At 44.9% G+C, this 27,049-nt stretch overlaps 1 protein-coding gene across 2 annotated transcripts in view; it reads left to right on the forward strand.

Moving 5' to 3' along the window:
- LOC109865044 (chemokine-like protein TAFA-5) overlaps positions 1-27,049 on the forward strand; it is a 165,767-nt gene that overhangs the window by 22,691 nt on the left and 116,027 nt on the right. Inside the window, exon 1 of one of the 2 annotated variants that reach the window (XM_020453159.2) lies at positions 21,216-22,261. The exons of the other annotated variant lie outside the window; for it this stretch is intronic. Coding sequence (XP_020308748.1) covers positions 22,171-22,261 — 91 coding nt within the window. The 5' untranslated portion in view covers positions 21,216-22,170. Of the gene's footprint in view, positions 1-21,215; positions 22,262-27,049 lie in introns of those variants that run through there. 2 annotated transcript variants of the gene reach the window in all.

The following is a 27,049-nucleotide window of genomic DNA, read 5'->3' on the forward strand; positions in this document are numbered from 1 at the left end:
GAATGTGTGTGTGGGTGTATGTGTATTTGAGCACGCTCACGTGTGTATGTGGATGGTGGTGTGGCCCCGCAGGCTTTTTGATGTGGCAGGCCCGTCGGTCCCCTGCGGCAGGCCCCTCCTCCACCTCCATTCCCTCCGCTCCGACACCTCTGACCAGGACGTTGCTGTCCCAGCACTGATAAAGGCCAGACAGGAACCAACCCACCACGCACCTGGCTGTGTGTTGATAAAAAAAGCAGGCCAGATACCATCCCAGCAGGCCATGGGATGAGGGCCAAAGAGGAGAGAGGATGAGGGGCAGAGTGACTCAGAGACACCACATGATATGGCCAATGTATATGGCCAGTGTAGTGTTGCATCGATGTGTTGGTATACGAGCTCCACCGCAGTTATATACCAACTGCGAGGGTGGGCTCAGTGATACCCACATTACACCCACATTACACACACATAAACAAGTAAAACAATTGCTCACTGTGATTGATGACTCCAGTGAGAAGAGAGTGAGAGAGAGAGAGATGCACAGACACAAAGAGGCAGAGAGACTAAAGGACCATATAACTACCAGACAGAAGAGGAGTACCTATCAAATATATTCTCCCTTCTCTGTCCACAGCTGTCATGGGGACTTCATCAAAGTCACTCCCCTGCCCCTTGATTGTGATCTGTCTCATCAATTCTCTGGGCTCGGCAGCCGCAGCAGGACTGATATTGCCGCGTCGCACTGCCATCGATTACCTTCCCCTGAGGACCACAGCCGCAGGCTGCCTGTCTCTTCGTTGCCTCACCCACTGTCGACCGGCAGACCTGGGTTTGAGTATTTGTTTTCTTTGAAACATGCTGAGCTCTTGCTAGAGCCTGAGGTTTATTTGTTAAGTTTCTTGTCAGCTCATTTAAACGCCGTAGTTACATGTGGGTTGGCCTCCCCCGAGGGTCCTTGAGGACTGCATACAGAGATAGTAGACCCTCTCGCTCTCTCTCTCTCCCTGCCATCTGATTGCTGGAGGATATGGTCAGTTTTCAACCACTCTGAAGAATAGAACACTTCCATTCTATTTCAACCCCAAGCGTTGGCCACTTACATAAGCACTAATGCTAACAACGCTAATGTAGCGTGATAGGTGTGTAAGCACAGTTTACCCTCCACTACATCCCTAGTGGTGCCTCTGCTATCGAGATTAAATTCATATGGAATATTTACATGGGCGGTGGTGCCATAGAAATAAATATGTGTTCACCATGGGGGTTGTGCCATCAACATGGTCTGGTGCCATAGAACTGAATATGTGTCATCTCTATGGGGGGTTGTGCATTGTCTAGCCATTATACCAAACAGCCAAACAGGGAGAGAGAGGAGACTGGACTGGCTGTCTGGTCACACTCCCCTTCTGCTCCTCCAGTCCCAGTCACATGAAAGCAGAGAGGGAAATGATGGCTGAGCTGAGAGAGGGGGTGGCTGATCTTCTCTGCAGAGGGAGCCTGCCAGGCCCCCCTGTTCCCTGCACAGATGGAGCGGTGTCCGCCTCCCCTCCCACTTGCCTCCCCTCACTGCAGAGAGCTCTGCCAGCCAAGGAACCCATCGACCCAAGAGGAGATGTGTTCTGTATGTCTGTGTGTTCTGTGTGTGTTCTCTGTGTGTGTGTGTGTGTTCTCTGTGTGTGTGTGTGTGTTCTCTGTGTGTGTGTGTGTGTGTGTGTGTGTGTGTGTGTGTGTGTGTGTGTGTGTGTGTGTGTGTGTGTGTGTGTGTGTGTGTGTGTGTGTGTGTGTGTGTGTGTTCTCTGTGTGTGTGTGTGTGTGTGTTCTCTGTGTGTGTGTGTGTGTGTTCTCTGTGTGTGTGTGTGTGTATGTTCTCTGTGTGTGTGTGTGTGTGTTCTCTGTGTGTGTGTGTGTTCTCTGTGTGTGTGTGTGTGTGTGTGTGTGTGTTCTCTGTGTGTGTGTGTGTGTGTTCTCTGTGTGTGTGTGTGTGTGTGTGTGTGTGTGTGTGTGTGTGTGTGTGTGTGTGTGTGTGTGTGTGTGTGTGTGTGTGTGTGCTCTTGCAAGTATGTATGTTTATAATAGGGGCCCAAACCTGCATACAAATGTCCTTTTTCAAAAAGGAAATTCCCCATCAGCATGTCCTACTTTACACCTTTCTCTTTAACGGTTATAGCACATAAATAAAATTAAACTATAAATATACATAGAGCAGACTCGAATAGATGGTAGATTGTGTATTGGTGGGCAGAAAACCGGCTGAGCTGAATATGCAAATAAGATGGTGGATGGTGCCTCTGTAAAACATAAGCGTTACCCTGCAACCATGCAACCAATTTGGGGTCCTGCTTTAGATGCAAACACATGACTGATCATAGAGAACTGATGGTTGTTTCATGATGGCAGCACCCCAGGGCTTTGTTGTTATTTGTTGCATGTAATCCAGGCTCTCTCTATTTCCTTCTCTCTCTCGGTCTCCGTCTCTCTTTCTCTCTTTCTACATTGGCCTGGTTCCGAACCACATCACAGCATTAAGCAGAGTGGGTCGAAAAATCACATTAATGGATATAATGGCATCCTAGTTTGGCCAAAAGTAGGGCACTATCGGGAATAAGACACCATTTGGAATGAATTCTATTTTGAACACAGCAAATAGGGAATAGGATGCCATCCTTAGATTTTTCTGAGTTTTGCCCCCCTGACAAACGACAGCCAGTAACGGAGTTCAGTTTGATGGTTTACAGTTTGAAGATCCAGCGAGACATCCCTATTGCTTTCATGCCATGTGCTGCCAACTACGCCCTCACAATGTGCTGCAGACTACGCCCTCACCATGTGCTGCCAACTACGCCCTCACAATGTGCTGCAGACTACGCCCTCACCATGTGCTGCCGACTACGCCCTCACCATGTGCTGCCGAGTATGCCCTCACCATGTGCTGCCGACTACGCCCTCACCATGTGCTGCCGACTACGCCCTCACCATGTGCTGCTGAGTATGCCCTCACCATGTGCTGCCGACTACGCCCTCACCATGTGCTGCAGACTACGCCCTCACCATGTGCTGCCGACTACGCCCTCACCATGTGCTGCCGAGTATGCCCTCACTATACGCTGCCGACAACACTCTCACCATGCACTGCCGACAACGCTCTCACCATTTGCTGATGACTACGCACTCACCATACGCTGCCGACTTCGCCCTCACCATGCGCTACCGACTACGCCCTCACCATGCGCTGCCTAATACGCCCTCACCATGTGCTGCCGAGGACACCCTCACCATGTGCTGCCTACTACGCCCTCACCATGTGCTGTCGACTTTGCCCTCACCATGTGCTGCCGAGTATGCCCTCACCATGTGCTGCAGACTACGCCCTCACCATGTGCTGGCGACTACACCCTCACCATGTGCTGCCAACTACGCCCTCACCATGTGCTGCCAACTACGCCCTCACCATGTGCTGCCGACTACGCCCTCACCATGCGCTGTCTACTACGCCCTCACCATGTGCTGCCAACTACGCCCTCACCATGCGCTACTGACTACGCCCTCACCATGCGCTGCCTAATACGCCCTCACCATGTGCTGCCAACTACGCCCTCACCATGCGCTGCCTACTACGCCCTCACCATGTAGTGCCTACTACGCCCTCACCATGTGCTACCGACTACGCCCTCACTATGTCCTGCCTACTATGCCCTCACCATGTGCTGCCAACTACACCCTCACCATGTCCTGCCTACTACGCCCTCACCATGTGCTGCCTACTACGCCCTCACCATGTGCTACCGACTACGCCCTCACTATGTCCTGCCTACTACACCCTCACCATGCGCTGCCTACTACGCCCTCACCATGTGCTGCCGACTACGCCCTCACTATGTCCTGCCTACTATGCCCTCACCATGTGCTGCCGACTACGCCCTCACTATGTCCTGCCTACTACGCCCTCACCATGCGCTGCCTACTACGCCCTCACCATGCGCTACCAACTACGCCCTCACTATGTCCTGCTTACTATGCCCTCACTATGTCCTGCCTACTACGCCCTCACCATGCGCTGCCTACTACGCCCTCACCATGCGCTACCGACTACGCCCTCACTATGTCCTGCCTACTACGCCCTCACCATGCGCTACTGACTACGCCCTCACTATGTCCTGCCTACTACGCCCTCACCATGTGCTGCCGACTTTGCCCTCACCATGCGCTGCCTACTACGCCCTCACCATGCGCTACCGACTACGCCCTCACTATGTCCTGCCTACTACGCCCTCACCATGTGCTGCCGACTTTGCCCTCACCATGCGCTGCCTACTACGCCCTCACCATGTGCTGCCGACTACGCCCTCACCATGCGCTGCCTACTACGCCCTCACCATGTGCTGCCAACTAAGCCCTCACCATGCGCTGCCTACTACGCCCTCACTATGTCCTGCCTACTACGCCCTCACCATGCGCTACCGACTACGCCCTCACTATGTCCTGCCTACTACGCCCTCACCATGCGCTACCGACTACGCCCTCACCATGTGATGCCTACTACGCCCTCACCATGCGCTACCGACTACGCCCTCACTATGTCCTGCCTACTACGCCCTCACCATGCGCTGCCTACTACGCCCTCACCATGTGCTGCCTACTACGCCCTCACCATGTGCTGCCTACTACGCCCTCACCATGTCCTGCCTACTACGCCCTCACCATGCGCTACCGACTACGCCCTCACCATGTGCTGCCTACTACGCCCTCACCATGTGCTGCCTACTACGCCCTCACTATGTCCTGCCTACTACGCCCTCACCATGCGCTACCGACTACGCCCTCACCATGTGCTGCCTACTACGCCCTCACCATGCGCTACCGACTACGCCCTCACTATGTCCTGCCTACTACGCCCTCACCATGCGCTGCCTACTACGCCCTCACCATGTGCTGCCTACTACGCCCTCACCATGTGCTGCCTACTACGCCCTCACCATGTGCTGCCTACTACGCCCTCACCATGTGCTGCCGACTATGCCCTCACTATGTCCTGCCTACTACGCCCTCACCATGTGCTGCCGACTACGCCCTCACTATGTCCTGCCTACTACGCCCTCACCATGTGCTGCCGACTACGCCCTCACCATGTCCTGCCTACTACGCCCTCACTATGTCCTGCCTACTACGCCCTCACCATGTCCTGCCTACTACACCCTCACCATGTCCTGCCTACTACGCCCTCACCATGTGCTGCCTACTACGCCCTCACCATGTCCTGCCTACTACGCCCTCACCATGTCCTGCCGACTTTGCCCTCACAACATCAGAACAACTTCTTTGAGCATTGCTTTAGGGCAATTCCATGGCAACGGGATTACGCTTTACTCTGGGGTTTTTTCATTTCAAAAGTATGCCAAACAAAACCCATACATTTAAAAACGATACAACTATGCACAACTTTTAACAATTCCCACTGAAAAATGCACAAAAAAATGATTTCGTCGAAGAACTGTGCAGATGGAAACATTGGTAACGGAGAAACGTTTTTTTTATGTGACCACGCTTTCCTAACACTGTTAAATATCTGCTATGAAATCAGATGAAAAGATTTCTGAACAGAGAATGTGTCAGCTATGTCAGCTATGACATGCCACAATGAGTTAGAAAATGATCTATTTTGTTTGTTGAACTACAGTAAGTGAAGTGGATTTACACCCGTTCACGGAATTACAGTAACTGGAATCACATCATGGGTCCCTGATCTGTGCTACACAGAAATGCATAATTAGGGATGTGAATGTCATTTTCCTGATGTTGCACAAGTTTGGGCATCACAGCGCAGCACAGCACAGTAAAGTACAGTGGAGTACAACACAGCAGACCAGAGTAAAGTAGAGTAGGGTAGAATTCAGTTCAGTGCAATAGAGTATAGTACAGTTGAGTAGAGTACAATGTACTGTACTCTACTGTACTCTACTCTGCTCTACTCATTGTACTGTACTGCATCATACAATATTGTACTGTACTCTATTGAGCTCTACTCACTGTACAAAACTGTGTTGTACTGTACCCAGTACTGCATTGTACTGTACTCTATTGAGCTCTACTCACTGTACAGTACTGTGCTGTACTGTACTTTACTACTGTATTTTATTGGACTGTAGTCTACTGTTCTCTGTTCACTGTACCGTGCTCTACTCACTGAACTGTACTGTGCTGTCCAAACATGTGAAACATAGTCTTTGATAGGTCCAGATTTGGTCCAGTCCAGTCGATCTGTGGACGCTAACATCAAGGCCAGGGTGGACTGACCTAATTTCAACTACTTTTCAACTTCCATGGACATCCAGTGTCAGTCGGTGATCAGTGGGTTAGGATGCTGGTTTCAAGGGGCTCATGGAGAGGTGTCAGTAAGAACTGGGAGAGGTGAGAGACAAAGGCAGAGAGAGGGAGTGAGAGCGGTGAGGGAGGGAGGGGTTGTCCAGACTGTTTTAACACTCTTGCTCATACGAGACACTATGAGCTGAACATAACAGTATGTCAGTGGAAGAGAGGACAGTAACAGGAGACACTAGGAGCTGAACATAACAGTATGTCAGTGGAAGGGAGGACAGTAGCAGGAGACACTATGAGCTGAACATAACAGGAGAAACTATGAGCTGAACATAACAGTATGTCAGTGGAAGAGAGGACAGTAACAGGAGACACTATTAGCTGAACATAACAGTCAGTGGAAGAGAGGACAGTAACAGGAGACACTATGAGCTGAACATAACAGTATGCCAGTGGAAGGGAGGACAGTAACAGGAGACACTATTAGCTGAACATAACAGTATGCCAGTGGAAGAGAGGACAGTAACAGGAGACACTATTAGCTGAACATAACAGTATGCCAGTGGAAGGGAGGACAGTAGCAGCAGACACTATGAGCTGAACATAACAGTATGTCAGTGGAAGAGAGGACAGTAGCAGGAGACACTATGAGTTGATGCACAATCGAGAGCATCCTGTCGGGCTGTATCACCGCCTGGTACGGCAACTGCTCCGCCCACAACCGTAAGGCTCTCCAGAGGGTAGTGAGGTCTGCACAACGCATCACCGGGGGCAAACTACCTGCCCTCCAGGACACCTACACCACCCGATGTCACAGGAAGGCCAAAAAGATCATCAAGGACAACAACTACCCGAGCCACTGCCTGTTCACCCCGCTATCATCCAGAAGGCGAGGAAAGTACAGGTGCATCAAAATGGGGACCGAGAGACTGAAAAACAGCTTCTATCTCAAGGCCATCAGACTGTTAAACAGCCATCACTAACCTTGAGTGGCTGCTGCCAACATACTGACTCAACTCCAGCCACTTTAATAATGGAAAAAATGTATGTAATAAATGTGTCACAAACCACTTTAAACAATGCCACTTTATATAATGTTTACATACCCTACAGTACTCATCTCATCATGTATATACTGAACTCTATACCATCTACTGCATCTTGCCAATGCCATTCGGCCATCACTCATCCATGTATTTATATGTAAATATTCTTATTCATTCCTTTACACTTGTGTGTGTATGAAGTAGTTGTTGTGAAATTATTAGGTTAGATTACTTGTTAGATATGACTAATTACTAGTCGGCACAAGAAGCACAAGCATTTCGCAACACTCGCATTAACATGTGCTAACCATGTGTAAGTGACAAATAACATGTGATTTGATTTGATATGATTTAGCAGGAGACACTATGAGCTGAACATAACAGTCAGTGGAATAGAGGACAGTAACAGGAGACACTATGAGCTGAACATAACAGTATGTCAGTGGAAGGGAGGACAGTAACAGGAGACACTATGAGCTGAACATAACAGTAGGTCAGTGGAAGAGAGGACAGTAACAGGAGACACTATGAGCTGAACATAACAGTATGTCAGTGGAAGAGAGGACAGTAACAGGAGACACTATGAGCTGAACATAACAGTATGTCAGTGGAAGAGAGGACAGTAACAGGAGACACTATGAGCTGAACATAACAGTATGTCAGTGGAAGGGAGGACAGTAACAGGAGACACTATGAGCTGAACATAACAGTAGGTCAGTGGAAGAGAGGACAGTAACAGGAGACACTATGAGCTGAACATAACAGTATGTCAGTGGAAGAGAGGACAGTAACAGGAGACACTATGAGCTGAACATAACAGTATGTCAGTGGAAGAGAGGACAGTAACAGGAGACACTATGAGCTGAACATAACAGTATGTCAGTGGAAGAGAGGACAGTAACAGGAGACACTATGAGCTGAACATAACAGTATGTCAGTGGAAGAGAGGACAGTAACAGGAGACACTATGAGCTGAACATAACAGTATGTCAGTGGAAGAGAGGACAGTAACAGGAGACACTATGAGCTGGACATAACAGTATGTCAGTGGAAGGGAGGACAGTAGCAGCAGACACTATGAGCTGAACATAACAGGAGACACTATGAGCTGAACATAACAGTATGTCAGTGGAAGAGAGGACAGTAACAGGAGACACTATGAGCTGAACATAACAGTATGTCAGTGGAAGAGAGGACAGTAACAGGAGACACTATGAGCTGGACATAACAGTATGTCAGTGGAAGAGAGGACAGTAACAGGAGACCCAAATGTGGTTTATGACTTCTATGATTCCCATTGTAGCCAAGTCAGTTGCAATAATTCTGTTACCGCATTTTTTGTAATACCCTTATCAATTAGGTAACACAATTACACGTTTTAATCACTTAGTAATTCATAGACAAAATGTATATTAGTAAAATCACTATAACTTATTGGTAGGTCCACCAATGTTACTGCTGTGAACTTTCATTATCCTCCCTCATGAGGGAGAGAAATGAGAAAATGTCAGAAAATATGTGTGTTTTTGGTGACAGAATTACAAGGCACACGGCCTATATTTTAAATTTACAGAAGGCAAGCCGTGTCTGCAAAATGAAATAGTCCGTGTCGATATTAGTTGGGTCTTTACGTCCACATGATGTGTTCCATCTGTTAATCCACAAATCAAAGCCTTCACTTGTTTAGATGGAAAATGGTTGAAAAATGTATCTGTTCCTTCATTTCCCACAAATATAGACTCTTAGCTTTCATTTGACACCCAATTTGATTAGCTCCTATGAACCTCACATGATGGTGCTCATGGGTACATTTAGATGGAAATGCCCTTTAGATTCAGATATAGGGCACACTTATCAACACGCAATTCAATCACTTGCAGTCTCTTGATCTCCATCCAGGGACAACTGATTTCCAGAGCTCATATTTTCACGGTGTGAGGAGTCTAAAGCCATGGTTGAATCAGGATGAGCCCCTTCTAGAACTCTGCTGTCAGTGGCTGTATGTGTGAGCGTGTGCTCCCAATAAGGCAAGGCACAATCTGGCTGACAACTCACACACACACACACACACACACGCACACACACACACACACACACACACGCACACACACACACACACACACACATACACACACACACACACACACACACACACACACACACACACACACACACACACACACACACACACACACACACACACACACACACACACACACACACACACACACTCACTCACACACAGAGTCATACACACGATGACAACGCGAACTGAAGGCCATGTCTTTAGAGAGTAATTGAAAGTGAGCAAGAGTGGATATGAATCCAATAGCAGCTGTCCATCAAGAGGCGGTCACTGTGGTGATTGTAACTGACAGCAACATTGCCTGCCCCTCCAATGCCACATCACTGTGAAATTACAAATCAACAGCATGTTATTCAAACTATACAACCAGCTTGGTCTTTTTCCCTCAGCTTGTATGCAGACACACACGCACACACATGCACACACGCACAGGCACACGCACACACACACACACACGCACATGAACACGCACACACACACACACACGCACACTAGCAAATACATAGGGAGCTCACATTCCAATCTCTCGCTCTCTCTCAAAGTGAAACTATTTACCACTATCCTTTCACTCTCTCCGTCTGATAATCACATTTTTCTTTCTTTCACAATTGTATTTCCCCCCCCCCCCCACCACCTCGAGGCATCTAGAGGTGAAGTCAAGGTTACAGCAATCTTAGGATGGCTGGTATCGTTTCATAGAGCTTGTTAGCCTGCTGATCTCTTCTCTTTTTATTATGTGTCTCTCTGTTGATAGTGGAGGCCATACATTCAGTCCGTGAGTGTTTAACTGGATTGTCTCACTCAGAGCATCTCCTCTTCTCCTCTACATCCATTTCTACAGACAGTGACACACACACGCACAAAAACACACACTTGCATATTCAACGTTTCCCATGCATTGTGTATTGGTACTGTATATAAACAAGGGATTTTTGGGGTTCTCAAAAGGCTGCCTTATTATAAAGTATCTTGACACTGCGTTTTACACTGTTGCCGGGCGTACACTCGTCTTGACGCTCGTCTTTCCCGAGGTGGTCCATCCGAACTCACGTAGAGCTAATACATTTGTATCAGGGGAAAGACGAGGGGTAGACGAGGGTAGACGTGACATCGCCAACATCAGTAGCTCCACTCACTCCTTCTCTCGTTCTTCCCTCGACGTCATCTGATTTGCATACTGACATTCTCTCTCTCTCTCCTCCTCTCCTCCTCTCCTCCTCTCTTCCGTAACACACCCGCTGTGCTCACCTGTTTCCTCTCAACCCTTTCTCTCTCTCCTCTCCTCCTCTCCTCCGCTCTTCCGTAACACACCCGCTGTGCTCACCTGTTTCCTCTCAACCCTTTCTCTCTCTCCTCTCCTCCTCTCCTCCGCTCTTCCGTAACACACCCGCTGTGCTCACCTGTTTCCTCTCAACCCTTTCTCTCTCTCTCTCCTCCTCTCCTCCTCTCTTCCGTAACACACCCGCTGTGCTCACCTGTTTCCTCTCAACCCTTTCTCTCTCTCCTCTCCTCCTCTCCTCCTCTCCTCCTCTCCTCCGCTCTTCCGTAACACACGCGCTGTGCTCACCTGTTTCCTCTCAACCCTTTCTCTCTCTCCTCTCCTCCTCTCCTCCTCTCTTCCGTAACACACCCGCTGTGCTCACCTGTTTCCTCTCAACCCTTTCTCTCCTCCTCTCTTCCCCCCGTCAGTTGTCCTGCAACCTATCGGGGGGGTTTGTTCGTTACCGGGGATTGTATAGATTTTCCCTATTTTCTCATCCTGTGCTTCAGTGGTTTTGAAATGAATAGTCTATATTCTACTAACCATTCCTGGTCCTTCGGTATTGGGGGACAGGATCCGTACCTGTCCAAGGTTAGACTTTAGCATTGTGGACGTGCCATAGTTATTCAGACACTCTGGGAGAACAAAACACAGAGGTGTTAAAAACCAACACAGTTTGGAATTATAACAGCCTTTGTTTTCAGGTCAGAGAAGGGTGTGACCAAAATACACTTTGATCTTTCATTGGTTGACGTATCTACATTATAAATAGCCTGTGCTGTCAGGTTCAGGTTTATGAACTTTTATTGATACAAAAAAAAAAATGGGCGTATGACTGGTTTATACGCAGCTCATATGCTGTATGTATGTATGTATAAACAACATAGATTATTTACAGAAATTTGCAATGCTGTGATGTAAATTGTAAAGAGCATGTAAGTTTAGGAACAAACACGTGAGCAAATATAGACTCACTGAACCAACATATAAACGCATGTAAAGTGTTGGTCCCATGTTTCATGAGCTGAGATAAAAGATCCCAGAAATGGTCCACATGTTTACATCCCTGTTAGTAAGCATTTCTCCTTTGCTAAAATAATCCATCCACCTGACAGGTGTGGCATATCAAGACAATTATTAAACAGCATAATCATTACACAGGTGAACCTTGTGCTAGGAACAATACTCTAAAATGTGCTGTGTTGTCACACAACACAATGCCACAGATGTCTCAAGTTGGGAGCGTGCATTTGGGATGCTGAGATTTGCATGTTCATTCCTCTACCATAAGCCGCCTCTGACGTCGTTTTAGAGAATTTGGCAGTACGTCCAACAGGCCTCAAAACCGCAGACCACATGTAACCATGCCAGCCCAGGACCTCCACCGACCTCCGGCTTCTTCACCTACAGGTTTGTCTGAGACCAGCCACCCGGGCAATCCTCCTGATTCCTGCTTACAAGCAAAAACTAAAGTAGGAAGCACCAGTGACTCGGTCAATAGAAAACTGGTCGGATGACTCAGATGCTAAGCTACAGGACTGTTTTGCTAGCACAGACTGGAGTATGTTCCGGGATTCCTCCAATGGCATTGAGGAGTACACCACCTCAGTCACCGGCTTCATCAATATAAGTGCATCGATGATGTTGTCCCCACAGTGACTGTACGTACACACCCCAACCAGAAGTCACGGATTACAGGTAACATTCACACTGAGCTAAAGGGTAGAGCTGCTGCTTTCAAGGAGCTTATAAGAAATCCTGCTACGCCCTCAGATGAACCATCAAACAGGCAAAGCGCCAATACAGGACTAAGATTGAATCGTACTACATCGGCTCTGACGTGTGTTGGATGTGGCAGGGCTTGCAAACCATTACAGACTACAAAGGGAAGCACAGCCGCGAGCTGACAAGTGACACGAGCCTACCAGACGAGCTAAATTACTTCCATGCTCGATTTGAGGCAAGCAACACTGAGGCACGCATGAGAGAATCAGCTGTTCTGGGTGACTGTGTGATCACGCTCTCCGTAGCCGGTGTGAGCAAGATCTTTAAACAGGTCAACATTCACAAGGTTGCTGGGCCAGACAGATTACCAGGACGGGTGCTCCGGGCATGTGCTGACCAACTGGCAGATGTCTTCACTGACATTTTCAACGTGTCCTCGATTGAGTTTGTAATACCAACATGTTTCAAGCAGAACACCATAATCCCTGTGCCCAAGAACACTAAGGTAACCTGCCTTAATGACTACCGACCCGTAGAACTCACGTCCGTAGCCATGGAGTGGTTTGAAAGGCAGGTAATGGCTCACAGCCTATGAGGAGGAGGAGACCTTGCCAGGTGGTGCCAGAGCACCGAGCACACCCTCATTCTCATCAACAGGCTACAGTGCAGCAGGTTGAGAGCTTCAAGTTCCTTGGTGTCAACATCACCAACAAACTAGAATGGTCCAAACACACCAAGACAGTCATGATGAGGTCACGACAAAACCTATTCCCCCTCAGGAAACTACAAATATTTGGTATGCGCCTTCAGATGCTCAATAAGGTTCTACAGCTGCAACATTGAGAGCATGACTGGTTGAATCACTGCCTGGTACGGCAAATACCCAGCATCCGACCGAAGGCACTTCAGAGGGTAGTGCGAATGGCCCAGCACATCATTGGGGCTAAGCTGCCTGCCATCCAGGACCTCGATACCAGGCGGTGTGAGAGGAAGGCCCTAAAAAATTGTCAGACTCCATCCACCCCAGTCACAGACTGTTCTATCTGCTACCGCATGGCAAGCGGTACCGGAGCGCCAAGTCTTGGACCAAAAGGCTTCTCAACAGCTTTTACCCTCAAGCCATAAGACTCCTGAACAGCTACTCGAATGGCTACCCGGACTATTCATTCTGTGACCAACAGATGCATATCTGTATTCCCATTCATGTGAAATCGGTAGATTAGGGCCTAATTTATTTATTTCAATTGACTGATTTCTCACAATGAACTGTAACTCAGAAAAAACGTTGTAATTATATTTTTGTCCAGTGTAGATATACATGTACTAGATGTATCGTACCAATTAGGGAAAACAGTGGAATATTTATGCAACATATTGAATAATGAATCAAGTTTTCCCCAAACTTGGAAGATTATTAAAGAATTTCACAGAGAATCTATAAAAAGATCAAAGGAATTATTTTCATTATAAACATACAGTAAATGTCCTACACTAGCCTATAGGCTGACTGCCCAAGGTTTGCCTTCAACCCCTGTTTTAGATATGAAAGGGATTGGTATGGAACAATGTTACCCAATCTTGGTAATATAGGCTATTTGCAAAGATCAAAATATTTAAAAGATGTTCTTTCCCATTCTACTATAAAAAAAAAGAATGATATTTGTAAAACTGCCTGTAATAATTCTTGGAAGGGAGATCAAAACCTGTTTGTATCTGCAGTGCTATAGTTGTTCCTCAGGTCCAGGTTTCGGGTTATTGTATTTCCCGTGTGGCTATGACAACACTAGGCAAACAAGCTTCCGTTTACCTTTGATGGTCGGGCAACATTGAATTCCATCTATTTTATAACAGGCTTTTAGTTGATGCTCCTTTCGTGTTGCTTGGCACAAGATATGTGCAATACAAAAAGTTAAGAACACCTTCCTAATATTGAGTTTTTTAATATTGAGTTGTTGGTTTTTTTGGCCTCAGAACAGCCTAAATTCTTTGGGGCATGGACTCTACCAGGTGTCGAAAGCGTTCCACGGGTATTATTCGGCACATGTGACAAATACAAAATGATTTGATTTGAATGCTGGCCCATGTTGACTCCAATGCTTCCCACAGATGTGCCAAATTGTTTGGATGTTCTTTGGGTGGTGGACCATTCTTGATACATGCTGGAAATGTTTGAGTGAGAAAACCCCAGCAGCGTTGCAGTTCTTGACACAAACTGGTGCCCCTGGCACCTACCACCATACTCTGTTCAAAGGTACTTCAATCTTTTGTCTTGTCCATTCACTCTCTGAATGGCACACATACACATTCAATGTCTCAATTGTCTCAAGGTTTAAACATCCTTCTTTAACCTGTCTCCTCCGCTTCATTTACACTGATTGAAGTGGATTTAACAAGTGACATCAATAAGGGATCATAGCGTTCAACTGGATTCATCTGGTCAGTCTATGCCATAGAAAACATGGCAGATTTATGGATAATAATTTTCAGAGTAATATTTTTATTTGTTACACTTGATGTTATCAGTTTCTATAGAAAATGTATTATTATAACAATACCGTTCAGGATGGAAATCTTTAAAATACCATTGAAGCAGCACATATTTAATTCACAGCAAATCGTTGTAAATAAGTGTGTGTTTTTTCAACCCTGTGCAATCAGGTTTGTAGTTAATGAGGTGTCTTCCTGGCTGTAAAACTTTGAGAAACTGATGAATATTCAAGAGAAAACAAACATAATCAGCCTCATAACACACCAACATACGCCACTTAAGCTGCTGACGGATGGGATCAGAGCAGGTGAGAACTGTGTGGCTTATACTGACGAAGAGAGAAATAGAGGGGGAGAGAGAGGGGGAGGGGGATGCAAGAGAGAGAGAGAGAGAGAGAGAGAGAGAGAGAAGGGTTGGTGGTTGCAGGTCAAATTAACTCCTCAGTGAATCTATTGGTTTTTCTCAGGTCTAATTAGGGAGCTGTCTTGCTTGAGCTCTGCTGCTGATATGATTATATTAAGAATCTTGGACTGGAGGCTATGCTGCACTTAGCTGTATGCATTCTGAGACTTGAGCAAGTGTATACTGTAGGCTATTTCTGGGTGTCTATGAGATTGGGGATGTGTGTGTGTGTGGGGGGGGGGGTTCTAAGCTGACATATGGAATTTTTTTTCTTTTGAAATGTAGGACCCTTTTAGTTCTATAATATACAGTGGGGCTCTAAGCTGACATATGGAATTGTTTTAAGACGGTCATACTATGGAATTTTTTTTATTTTGAAATGTAGGACCCTTTTAGTTCTATAATATACAGTGGGGCAAAAAAGTATTTAGTCAGCCACCAATTGTGCAAGTTCTCCCACTTAAAAAGATGAGAGAGGCCTGTAATCTTCATCATAGGTACACTTCAACTATGACAGACAAAATGAGAAAAAAATCCAGAAAATCACATTGTAGGATTTTTTATGAATTTATTTGCAAATTATGGTGGAAAATAAGTATTTGGTCACCTACAAACAAGCAAGATTTCTGGCTCTCACAGACCTATAACTTCTTCTTTAAGAGGCTCCTCTGTCCTCCACTCGTTACCTGTATTAATGGCACCTGTTTGAACTTGTTATCAGTATATGGGACTACGCAGCCATCATACCGCTCAGGAAGAAGACGCGTTCTGTCTCCTAGAGATGAACATATTTTGGTGCAAAAGTGCAATCAATCCCAGAACAACAGCACAGGATATTGTGAAGATGCTGGAGGAAACAGGTACAAATGTATCTATATCCACAGTAAAACGAGTCCTATATTGACATAACCTGAAAGGCCGCTCAGCAAGGAAGAAGTCACTGCTCCAAAACCGTCAGAAAAAAGCCAGACTACAGTTTGCAACCGCACATGGGGACAAAGATCGTACTTTTTTGGAGAAATGTCCTCTGGTCTGATGAAACAAAAATAGAACTGTTTGCCAATAATGACCATCGTTATGTTTGGAGGAAGAAGGGGGAGGCTTGCAAGCCGAAGAACACCATCCCAACAGTGAAGCACGATGGTGGCAGCATCATGTTGTGGGGGTGCTTTGCTGCAGGAGGGACTGGTGCACACTATATTGAAGCAACATCTCAAGACATTAGTCAGGAAGTTAAAGCTTGGTCGCAAATTGGTCTTCCAAACAGACAATGGCCCCAAGCATACTTTGTGGCAAAATGGCTTATGGACAACAAAGACAAGATATTGGAGTGGCCATCACAAAGCCCTGACCGCAATCATATAAAAAAATGTGTGGGCAGAACAGAAAAAGCATTTGCGAGGAAAGAGGCCTACAAACCTGACTCCGTTAAACCAGCTCTGTCAGGAGGAATGGGGAAGCTTGTGGAAGGCTACCCAAAACATTTGACCCAAGTTAAACAATTTAAAGGCAATGATACAAAAAACTAATTGAGTGTATGTAACCTTCTGACCCACTGGGAATGTGATGAAAGAAATAAAACCTGAAATCAATAATTATCTCCACTATTTGTCTGACATTTCACATACTTAAAATAAAGTGGTGATCCTAACTGACCTAAGACAGGGCATTTTTACTAGGATTAAATGTCAGGAATTGTGAAAAACTGAGTTTTAATGGATTTGGCTAAGGTGTTTGTAAACTTCCGACTTCAACTGTACATGTTCTCACAGAATCCATACCCATCTTGTTTGTTCTCATAACAAAACAATCTCATTGTTTAATCATCTGGATATTTCTAGGGTTTTTATGCCCTATGGCTTCAAAAAAAATATATATTATTTTATTTCTATCTGTAGCCCACATTTTTTCAACATTTCAATAATAATGCATTTGATTCATCCACTGTTTTAAAGATGAATACACCTACAATAACATATGTGTATGCGATCATGACAATTGATTTGATTTGGAGGATCGCTTGATTTCCATTTCTGAAGTAAAAGTTTTATCAAAATGGTTCAACTCTTATTTTTGTTTTTGTATTGATTAATGAAACTGCTTCTCTGAATTCAGACGAAAGCAGAATTTTACAATATGCTCTTCTTCACTTCGGATCCAGCCATCTCGATGAAGATAAACGTTTTGCTCCTGTTAGTTGGGTGCACATCTTGGATTGAAATATATGTTTCTGTTGTGCGTTTGAAAATATGAATTTCTTCTGGCAAAAGGAACATCCTTGGAGAGCCTTGGAGTACTGCATATATTATAACGACACATTGATTCAAGGGAGCTATTGAAGAGTCCTTTGAAATGGTTTATTAAGACAAGTGTTAGTGTTTCTTCAAAAAAAAACTCAACAGGTCAAGCAGTAGACTGCTTTTCACTGTTTTTCATTTTGGGCAACACAAATTCTGTCCCCCCCCCAAAAATGTGGACGATTTGATTTAGGTTTTTTTAGACAATAGACATAGACAAAACACAACAGACAACTTAACATTTCACAGACATGGACCCACTAAATTAGACATGACATTGGCTGAGACTTAATACCGACCTTCAACATAAAGAAAAAAAGACAACAACAAAAAACACCAACTCAGATGTACATACATATTGTATATTTCAACAAACATTAATGACATCATACTTGCTCAAACCTACATGTTCCCACAGTATCCATGCCTATCTTCTTTGTTCTCATAATAACCTTATTTTTCTTATGTTTCATCCTTTGGATATTTCTAAGGCTTGTAATACTTTATGCCACATAGCTTCAAATGACTTCATGCCATATGGCTTCTGTAGCCCATATATATATATATTTAAATATTTAAATAATACAGACTCGGGCAATAATAATGCATTTGATTCATCCACTGCCCTAACGATGGAGGATAATACGATTCTTAGTTGTTAAAGTAAAACATTTTTCAAAATTATTCACTAGAAAATAATGGTTCAACTCCTATTTCTGTATCAATTAATCAAACTGCTTCTCTGAATTCCGTAGAGCGATTCTCTTGCGGTGGACTTCTAACGAGCATTGAGAACAAAAGCAGAATTGGACAATAAGGGCTAATTAACTTCTGATCATGTCATCTTTCAAGCATATTGTCCACGTAGAAGATAATGGGGAATACAGTGAATAGGTTTTTCTTTTGCTTCTGTTATGGCCTTTATTAGGATGGGCCATGGTATGGCACCGAACCGACAATGTGAACAGAACAGAGGACAAAGCAAGTAATGCGTTCCTCAGCTCCGGGCAGGGAGACACAGAGAGGAGAGAAAAAAAAGGAGGGTAGGCAAGTTGAACAAGGAGGCAGGCTACAGACAGTATAACACTCTCCTACTCTTTCTGTAGGACTCTAACTCCTGTTTCTGCACAAGACTGGACAGCGTAACACGTCTTTGTAGCTGCACTCCTACTCGTGCCTTTGCTTGAGACACCTGGACTTTTAGCTTAGACGTATTCTAGAACAGTCTAATAAGGCTCTCTGGACTTATTAGAAGGCCTATATTATGTGTGCTTGAGGATACTGTTCAGCTCATGGATGTTTGACTTGTTGCCCCCAAGCACTTATGCAGGGTCAGTTAATTATCATTCCCTTAATAGGATTATGCTTGGGGGTTATAGGGTAATCTGAACCTATAGTCTGTGGTTAAGGGCTATTTCTCAGCCAGGTCATTTATGATTGATGTCAAAATTGGACGTCTATCCATGTCCTGAGGACGTCAGAAAATGCCTTCACAACTGGCCACTAGGCATAACAGTGAGTGCTATTACCATCGAGTAGGCTTGGGTTTTGCTGTATGGGTGTAATCACATGACTCTGGATCAGAACAGTTTTTTATTTTTTATTTTGGTTTTAATCCTATCCCAAACCTTAACCCTTTCCTTAATAATTTGGAATGTGTGCCTAAGCTTAACCCTTAACCCTTAACTTCGAAGTTTGAGAAATGGAATGATAACAGAGCAGCAGTAGCAACAAAAGCTCTTCGAAATTTGACCTTTGGAGCAACTTCGAAATTTGAAGTTTGGAGAATGTGGATGAACATCCAATTCTGCTGTGAGACTGTGCAAGCTTGTTGCCATTTCTGCCCTTGTCCTATAAATAACAAAGCTGAAGCGTTTTAGTGACCGGTAATGACAGGGTTCACCATATTTAATGTAAGCCATGTTGCCCCCAGCCCTCCACACACACCCCACCCCCTTTGCAGACAAGTTGTGGACAGGTCTCCGTTAATTGCTGTCCCACTGACTGATAGATTACAGCCTGAGAATGGAAGAGGCTGGGAGGAGGGAGCTCTTGCTCTCTCTCCCCTCTCTCTCCTCTCTCTCTCTCTTTCTCTTTACAAAGGCAGCATCAAACATGGATGCCCTTGTTGTTAATACCTCCTTTACCCCCCACCCACACCATTAATTAGCAGTGAAATAGCTGCAGGAGCCAAGTTATTGACACTGCAACAGATGTTTGTTTGGAATGAAGTTCAACCCCCTACAGTACGTACAGTATATCAGTGGATTCACTTGTTTATACTGTCTATAGATTTTGGGGCGGCAAGTAGCCTAGTGGTTAGAGCGTTGGACCAGTATGTATGCTGGATCAAATCCAGAGCTGACAAGATAATAACTGGCATAACTGGATAATAACTTCATCTACAAGACCCTGCTAGGTAAAGTCCCCCCTTATCTCAGCTCGCTGGTCACCATAGCATCTCCCACCTGTAGCACACGCTCCAGCAGGTATATCTCTCTAGTCACCCCCAAAACCAATTCTTTCTTTGGCCGCCTCTCCTTCCAGTTCTCTTCTGCCAATGACTGGAACGAACTACAAAAATCTCTGAAACTGGAAACACTTATCTCCCTCACTAGCTTTAAGCACCAACTGTCAGAGCAGCTCACAGATTACTGCACCTGTACATAGCCCACCTATAATTTAGCCCAAACAACTACCTCTTTCCCAACTGTATTTAATTTTAATTTATTTATTTATTTTGCTCCTTTGCACCCCATTATTTTTTTATTTCTACTTTGCACATTCTTCCATTGCAAAACTACCATTCCAGTATTTTACTTGCTATATTGTATTTACTTTGCCATCATGGCCTTTTTTGCCTTTACCTCCCTTCTCACCTCATTTGCTCACATTGTATATAGACTTGTTTATACTGCATTATTGACTGTATGTTTGTTTTTACTCCATGTGTAACTCTGTGTCGTTTTATCTGTCGAACTGCTTTGCTTTATCTTGGCCAGGTCGCAATTGTAAATGAGAACTTGTTCTCAACTTGCCTACCTGGTTAAATAAAGGTAAAATAAATAAATAAAATAAAATAATAATCTGTCGTTCAGCACCTGAACAAGGCAGTTAACTCACTGTTCCCCAGTAGGACATCATTGTAAATTAATATTTGTTCTTAACTGGCTTGCCTAGTTAAATAAAAATAGAATATGAGAATTGGCACAGACCCGTCAAGGGCTTTGGAAATGGGCTGGACACTGGTCCACAGGAGATATTGCATGTGATTGGCCTATATGCCCATATTCTTGTATTTAAAACTACTTTGGTTTGAAAGAATTTGTGCAAATCTGTCTTTGAAATATGTCTATAGTCTACTAAAGGCACAAGCTGGGTGTTAGGCATCTTTTAAAAAATATGCCCTGAGGTAATACAACCAAAGTTCTCCAAATACAGAATAGGGACACTGTAATTAGGTAGTTAACGAGCAATGCAGTTTTTCATCTGCCAACCAGCCCCGTTCCTCCTCAATCCCCTCCACGCCTCTCCTCCTCCTCTCCTCACACTGGCTCTGTGAATTCGCCCGAGGAAACATATTGTGGGGGGGGGGGGGGGGGGTTGTTGTGACGTCACTCACCGGGAGAGCACAGAGCAGGGAGAGAGAAAGTCGCGTCTGTCGACTTTATATGCGGTTGCCTGGCGAAGAGAACCGGAATGCCCGAAGAACCGGTACTGAGATCAGGGATGGTGAGGCCAAAATACACTTTGTCATCATCATCACTAACTGACAAATGTATCGAAATCCCGAAGTAGATCAAGAAACTTAACGGAATACGGTCTATTGCGCGTTTGTTTTTTTATCTGATAAAGCTCGGGAGGTAATCGCCTCCAAATCTAAAGAGATGCGAGCATCTTTCATGATCTACATGTAGATCAACTAAGACGAGAGGTATCCACAGATTGTGAGCTATCCCTGTGCTATCTGACTGAAACTAAACGGAAATATAGCTCTACTGCATAGCGACATGGTGGTGCTGCCAGCTTCTGAGTCTATTCCTGCGCCGGAGTTGTGTGGAACATTTACTGGAGGAGAGTGGTGATCAGCGCACCGAATTACCGTATCCTCGCGCAGCAGTCCGAGAGAGGGAGCGAAGAGAAAGCTGCTTGTGAGCCTGCCGTGACCGAGTCACGGACGAGGGGGTGAAGTGGTAGTGGGAATGCCAGCACTTCAAACGATGGGGGTTTAACAGCCCCGCTTCCTACGGAGGCACCCCACACTTAAATTTTGACCCAGCACTGAGTCCTTTTCCACGGGCGGGATCATCTTTGTTTCCCCTTCACCTGACCGACTGACTAGTATTTGTATTCGTCCCAGCTATTTCCGAAGCGAACTAAAGGGGGATATATTTTGTGTTTTTCACAAAACAGGCTATTTTTTCTAATTTTTCTTTTTTTGGGGGTGGGGGGTGGGGGTTGAGAAGCATTGCGCTGGATGGGAGCAGAATGGAAGGCTGTGTGTGTCTCTGAAGACTTCTGACTTATCTCCTCGGGTGTTTGAATTAAGTCGTCGCCACTAACCAGCCAGGATGCAGCTTCTCAGAGTTGCCTGGGCTTTAGCCGGAGCGACAATCTGTTGTTTTCTTATTCTTCTCATCCACTCACGCTTGCTCAAAGAAGGTAATTGTTTATGTGACTGATTTCAGACCATTATATAATGGCCTTGTCATATTACATAGCTCTGTTTTCATGTCACCTGTCTGTACTGTCTTTCATGATGTATTATATCAAGTCTCATAGCCCGACAAAAGAGCTTCGTGCAGGAGGCGTCTTTGGCTCTCATGCTTAATCAACTTTGCCACGGCGCCAACCTGCTGAATTTGAGCCCAAGCCAAAAAATACAATTGATTCGATAATATGAATAGCTATCTATTTGATGAACGTGAACAATTCAATGGTCTGAGTGTCACCAGCAATGCGTTCCTATTGGTTAACGTCAACAAGTTATAGACCTATCCAATTGATCCAACTATTTGTATATATATATATATATTTATTTATTTTGTGGTAATTTACCCACACAAAAAAACTGAAGATAAATACATTGATACTGTATATAACGTTAATATATGGGCGGGTAGTATCCCGTTTCAATAGATGGTGTGATTTATAGTTGAGGTCTTCAATAGATGGCACTATAGTCTAGCTTTAAGGTAAGGCTGAGAACAAACCCTTATTATCTCCTTGTATTGGCCGCTGTTATTCTTGTTGTCACGCCTCGTGCTTGGCCACTGGATACGATCCAACCTTTGCTAAACATCCATTCCCCTTATGGTGAAGCTCGAGCTACAAACCTTAGTGTTGCCCTCTGAACTGCTGTGTCTCTATATGGTTTTTATTTTGGCCTGCCTTAATGTAATTTCTAAATGTAAAATTGAGACTTTTCTTTTTTACTGCTTTTTAAGACAATTAATTGGTTTTCATTAGGACAAATTTTCCAATTGTTTTATTGATTTCATTTTTTTCAACAATTTTTATACAGCCACCACCTTTTCAAGCTGTCACAATCTGTTGCAGCTTGAAGTACTGTAGATAACCTATATGATTGTATTGTAACTCATTAAATGCATCCTCAAAGTAGGAAACCTAATGTGATTGCAGTGTATTCAGACATACTTAAGGTGGTATGAAAGGCCTCTGGTAATGTGGTTTAACCTAAAATACCACTGGATTTCACATGGGTAAAGGTTTGAATAGACATTCTATGCACAAACTGCCGTGCCTTTTCTCTCATGTCCGGCGTGAGGCTAGGGGCACTCTTTGTGTGTGTGGGTGTGTGTGTGTGGCAGGCAGCAGGGTCATTGGGTTACAACTCGGCCAGGCTCCTCTCCTCACTGTCAGTAGAAAGGCAGGTCAACTGGTGGCAAATGGACTCCCTCTCCACGGCATCTCTGTGCCACATGGTGGAAAGAGAAATGTATGCGTGCCAAGTGACCTTTCCTGTTAGTCTTGTGCCTACAGTGCTAAAAGGGGCTGTCGGGGCTCTGAGATCTGACTACAGCTCAAATAATCCACATCCACCCAACTGAACTCCATGTGGCGTGTGATAGGCCAGGGCCATGGTATTCTCCCGCAATGGGAATGTTATAGGCAGCCTATCATAGGCTGTGGTATTCTTCCGGAATGGCAATGAATGCACAAATGCAAAAGATCTTATCCTTCCTGGTCAATGAGTTTGTGATCGTGACCAAGGCTATATTTGTCCACGTTCAATAGCATTTTGTGGATTTCATTACATTCCTTTCCACAGCACAAAAAAATAACAAATTGGTTAACAATCATGTATTTTATGTCTTGCAGTCTTTGGTTATTTTTGATCATGTTTTCTGCTTTATTATATCAGAGGTTTGGACTTGGAAGTCTATTGTGGGAGGTATTTATTTTTATTGAAATCTATGCAGGGAAGCAGGAAGAGGCATACAAAGGATGCTGGGACCATGTTCACTTTGTGCTGTTGGAATAGCCAAGGTCAAAATGCATACTAGGCTACAGAGTAAAATACACGCTGCTGATATAATGAATTCATAAGAACTGCATTAATGACAGTCTATTGGGGCCAGAATAATAAAAAGGCACCTATGGTAAGTAGTGCAATATGATTTTGCTCATACAGTTGCTAGTAGCACAATCCTTTGTAATGTTCTCTGTCAAAAATTTAATATTTCCACATCTGTTTGCATTGAATGTTACCCAACCCCAAAACGAAATAGTTTTGCAAATGAAATACATAAGTGCTATTATTTAGCTTCCCCAGCATGATAGATACCTAACTTATACAGGCAGGCAGGACTCTATATACACTGCATTTGGAAAGTATTCAGACCCCTTCCCATTTCCCCCTTTTGTTACATTACGGCCTTATTCTGAAATTGATTAACCATCTCTGCAGCCCTCCAACAATCAGGCCTTTACGCTAGAGTGGCCAGACGGAAGCCACTACTCAGTAAAAGGCACATGACAGGCCGCTTGGAGTTTGCCAAAAGGCACCCAATGGACTCTCAGACCACAAGAAACAAGATTCTCTGGTCTGATGAAACCAAGATTGAACTCTTTGTTCTGAATGCCAAACGTCACATCTGTAAGAAACCTGACACCATCCCTAACGTGAAGCATGGTGGTGGCAGCATCATGCTGCTGGGATGGTTTGCAGTGGTAAGGTCTGAGAGACTAGTCAGGATCAAGGGAAAGATGAATGGAGCAAAGTACAGAGTTATCCTTGATGAAAACCTGCTCCAGAGTGCTCAGGACCTCAGACTGTGGCGAAGGTTCACCTTCCAACTGGACAACGGCCCTATGCACACAGCCAAGACAACGCAGGAGATGCTTAATTAAGGACAAGTCTCTGAATGTCCTTGCGTGGCCCAGCCAGAGCTCTGACTTGAACCAGATTTGAACCCGATCGAACATCTCTGGAGAGACCTGAAAATAGCTGTGCAGCGACGCTACCCATGTTTTGTCATTATGGGGTATTCTGTGTAGATTTCTGAGGGAAAAAACGATTAAATCAATTTTATAATAAGGCTGTAACGTAACAAAATGTGGAAAAAGTAAAGGGGTCTGAATACTTTCCGAATTCAGTGTAGTCAGAGGACATGAGGAATAATATATCTCATGAAATATATTGGCAGTACCCTGACATTTCAATTTTAAATACAAGGAAACAAATGACACTCCTTCTGCAGGTTTTCAGATAGCAGCAGGGTGTCAGGAAAAGGTATCTTAGGTAGGCATGCATCATTGCTTTGCTGGAATTTTGAACAGGCAGGAGAGAGGTTGTTGCATCTTGCATAATATGACACAGCATCTACTTTTTTTAATTTATCCCTTATTTTACCAGGTATATTGACTGAGAACACATTCTCATTTACAGCAACAACATGGGGGAATAGTTAGAAGTGAGAGGAGGGGGGATGAGTGAGAGCCAGTTGGAAGCTGGGGATGATTAGGTGGATATGATGGTATGAGGGCCAGATTGGGGATTTAGCCAGGACACCAGGGTTAACAACCCTGCTCTTATGATAAGTGCCATGGGATCTTTAGTGACCATAGAGAGTCAGAATACCCGTTTAACGTCCCATCCGAAAGACAGGAACCTACACAGGGCACCGTCCCCTGGGGCATTGGGATATTGTTTTAGACCAGAGGAAAGAGTGCCTCCTACTGGCCCTCCAACACCACTTCCAGCAGCATCTGATCCTATCAGGACTTCCACCATCCAAAGACCGACCAGGACCAACCCTGCTTAGCTTCAGATGCAAGTTAGCGGTGGGATGCAGGGTGATATGCTGCTGGCCTCACGAGTTGAGGGATGAGGATGTGGAGATGGAGGATTTAGAATGCCACATTATTATAATCCTATGCAGTGGCTCACCTATGACAATGACAATGACTAGATAATCCTTCATTTAACCCATAAAGTTACTGACTCTGTACACTGTTTATATGGAGCATTTTGGACGGATTTAACATGTCTGTCATTTAGCTCATTTGACTGAAAAGTTAACTTAAGTGGTGCTTCAGCTCATAAATCAATAAATACATTTCACCAAGACATTTGTTTCAGACCACCAATACAAATCAAATCAGTCAAGTTTATTTGTCATGTGCGCCGAATACAACAGGTGTAGACCTTATAGTGAAATGCTGACTTACAGGCTCTAACCAATAGTGCGGAGAAAAAAAAGTATGTGTGTGTGTGTGTAGGTAAGTAAAGAAATAAACAACAGTAAAAAGACATTTGAAAATAAGAGTAGCAAGGCTATATACAGACACCGGTTAGTCAGGCTTATTGAGGTAGTATGTACATGTGGGTATGGTTAAAGTGACTATGCATATCTGATGAACAGAGAGTAGCAGTAGCTTAAAAAGAGGGGTTGGCGGGTGGTGGGACACAATGCATATACTCCGGGTAACCATTTGGTTACCTGTTCAGGAGTCTTATGGCTTGGGGGGAAAAACTATTGAGAAGCCATTTCGTTCTAGACTTGGCACTCCGGTACCGCTTGCCATGCGGTAGTAGAGAGAACAGTCTATGACTGGGGTGGCTGGGGTCTTTGACAATTTTCAGGGCCTTCCTCTGACACCGCCTGGTGTAGAGGTCCTGGATGGCAGGCAGCTTGCCCCAGTGATGTACTGGGCCGTACGCACTACCCTCTGAAGTGCCTTGCGGTCGGAGGCTGAGCAATTGCCATACCAGGCAGTGATGCAACCGGTCAGGATGCTCTCGATGTTGCAGCTGTAGCACCTTTTGAGTATCTCAGGACCCATGCCAAATCTTTCCTGAGGGGGAATAGGCTTTGTCGTGCCCTCTTCACGGCTGTCTTGGTGTGTTTGGACCAGTCTAGTTTGTTCTTCATGTGGATACCAAGGAATTTGAAGCTCTCAACCTGCTCCACTACAGCCCCCTCG

Source organism: Oncorhynchus kisutch, linkage group LG19 (assembly GCF_002021735.2).
Source record: "Oncorhynchus kisutch isolate 150728-3 linkage group LG19, Okis_V2, whole genome shotgun sequence".
NCBI lineage: Eukaryota > Metazoa > Chordata > Actinopteri > Salmoniformes > Salmonidae > Oncorhynchus > Oncorhynchus kisutch.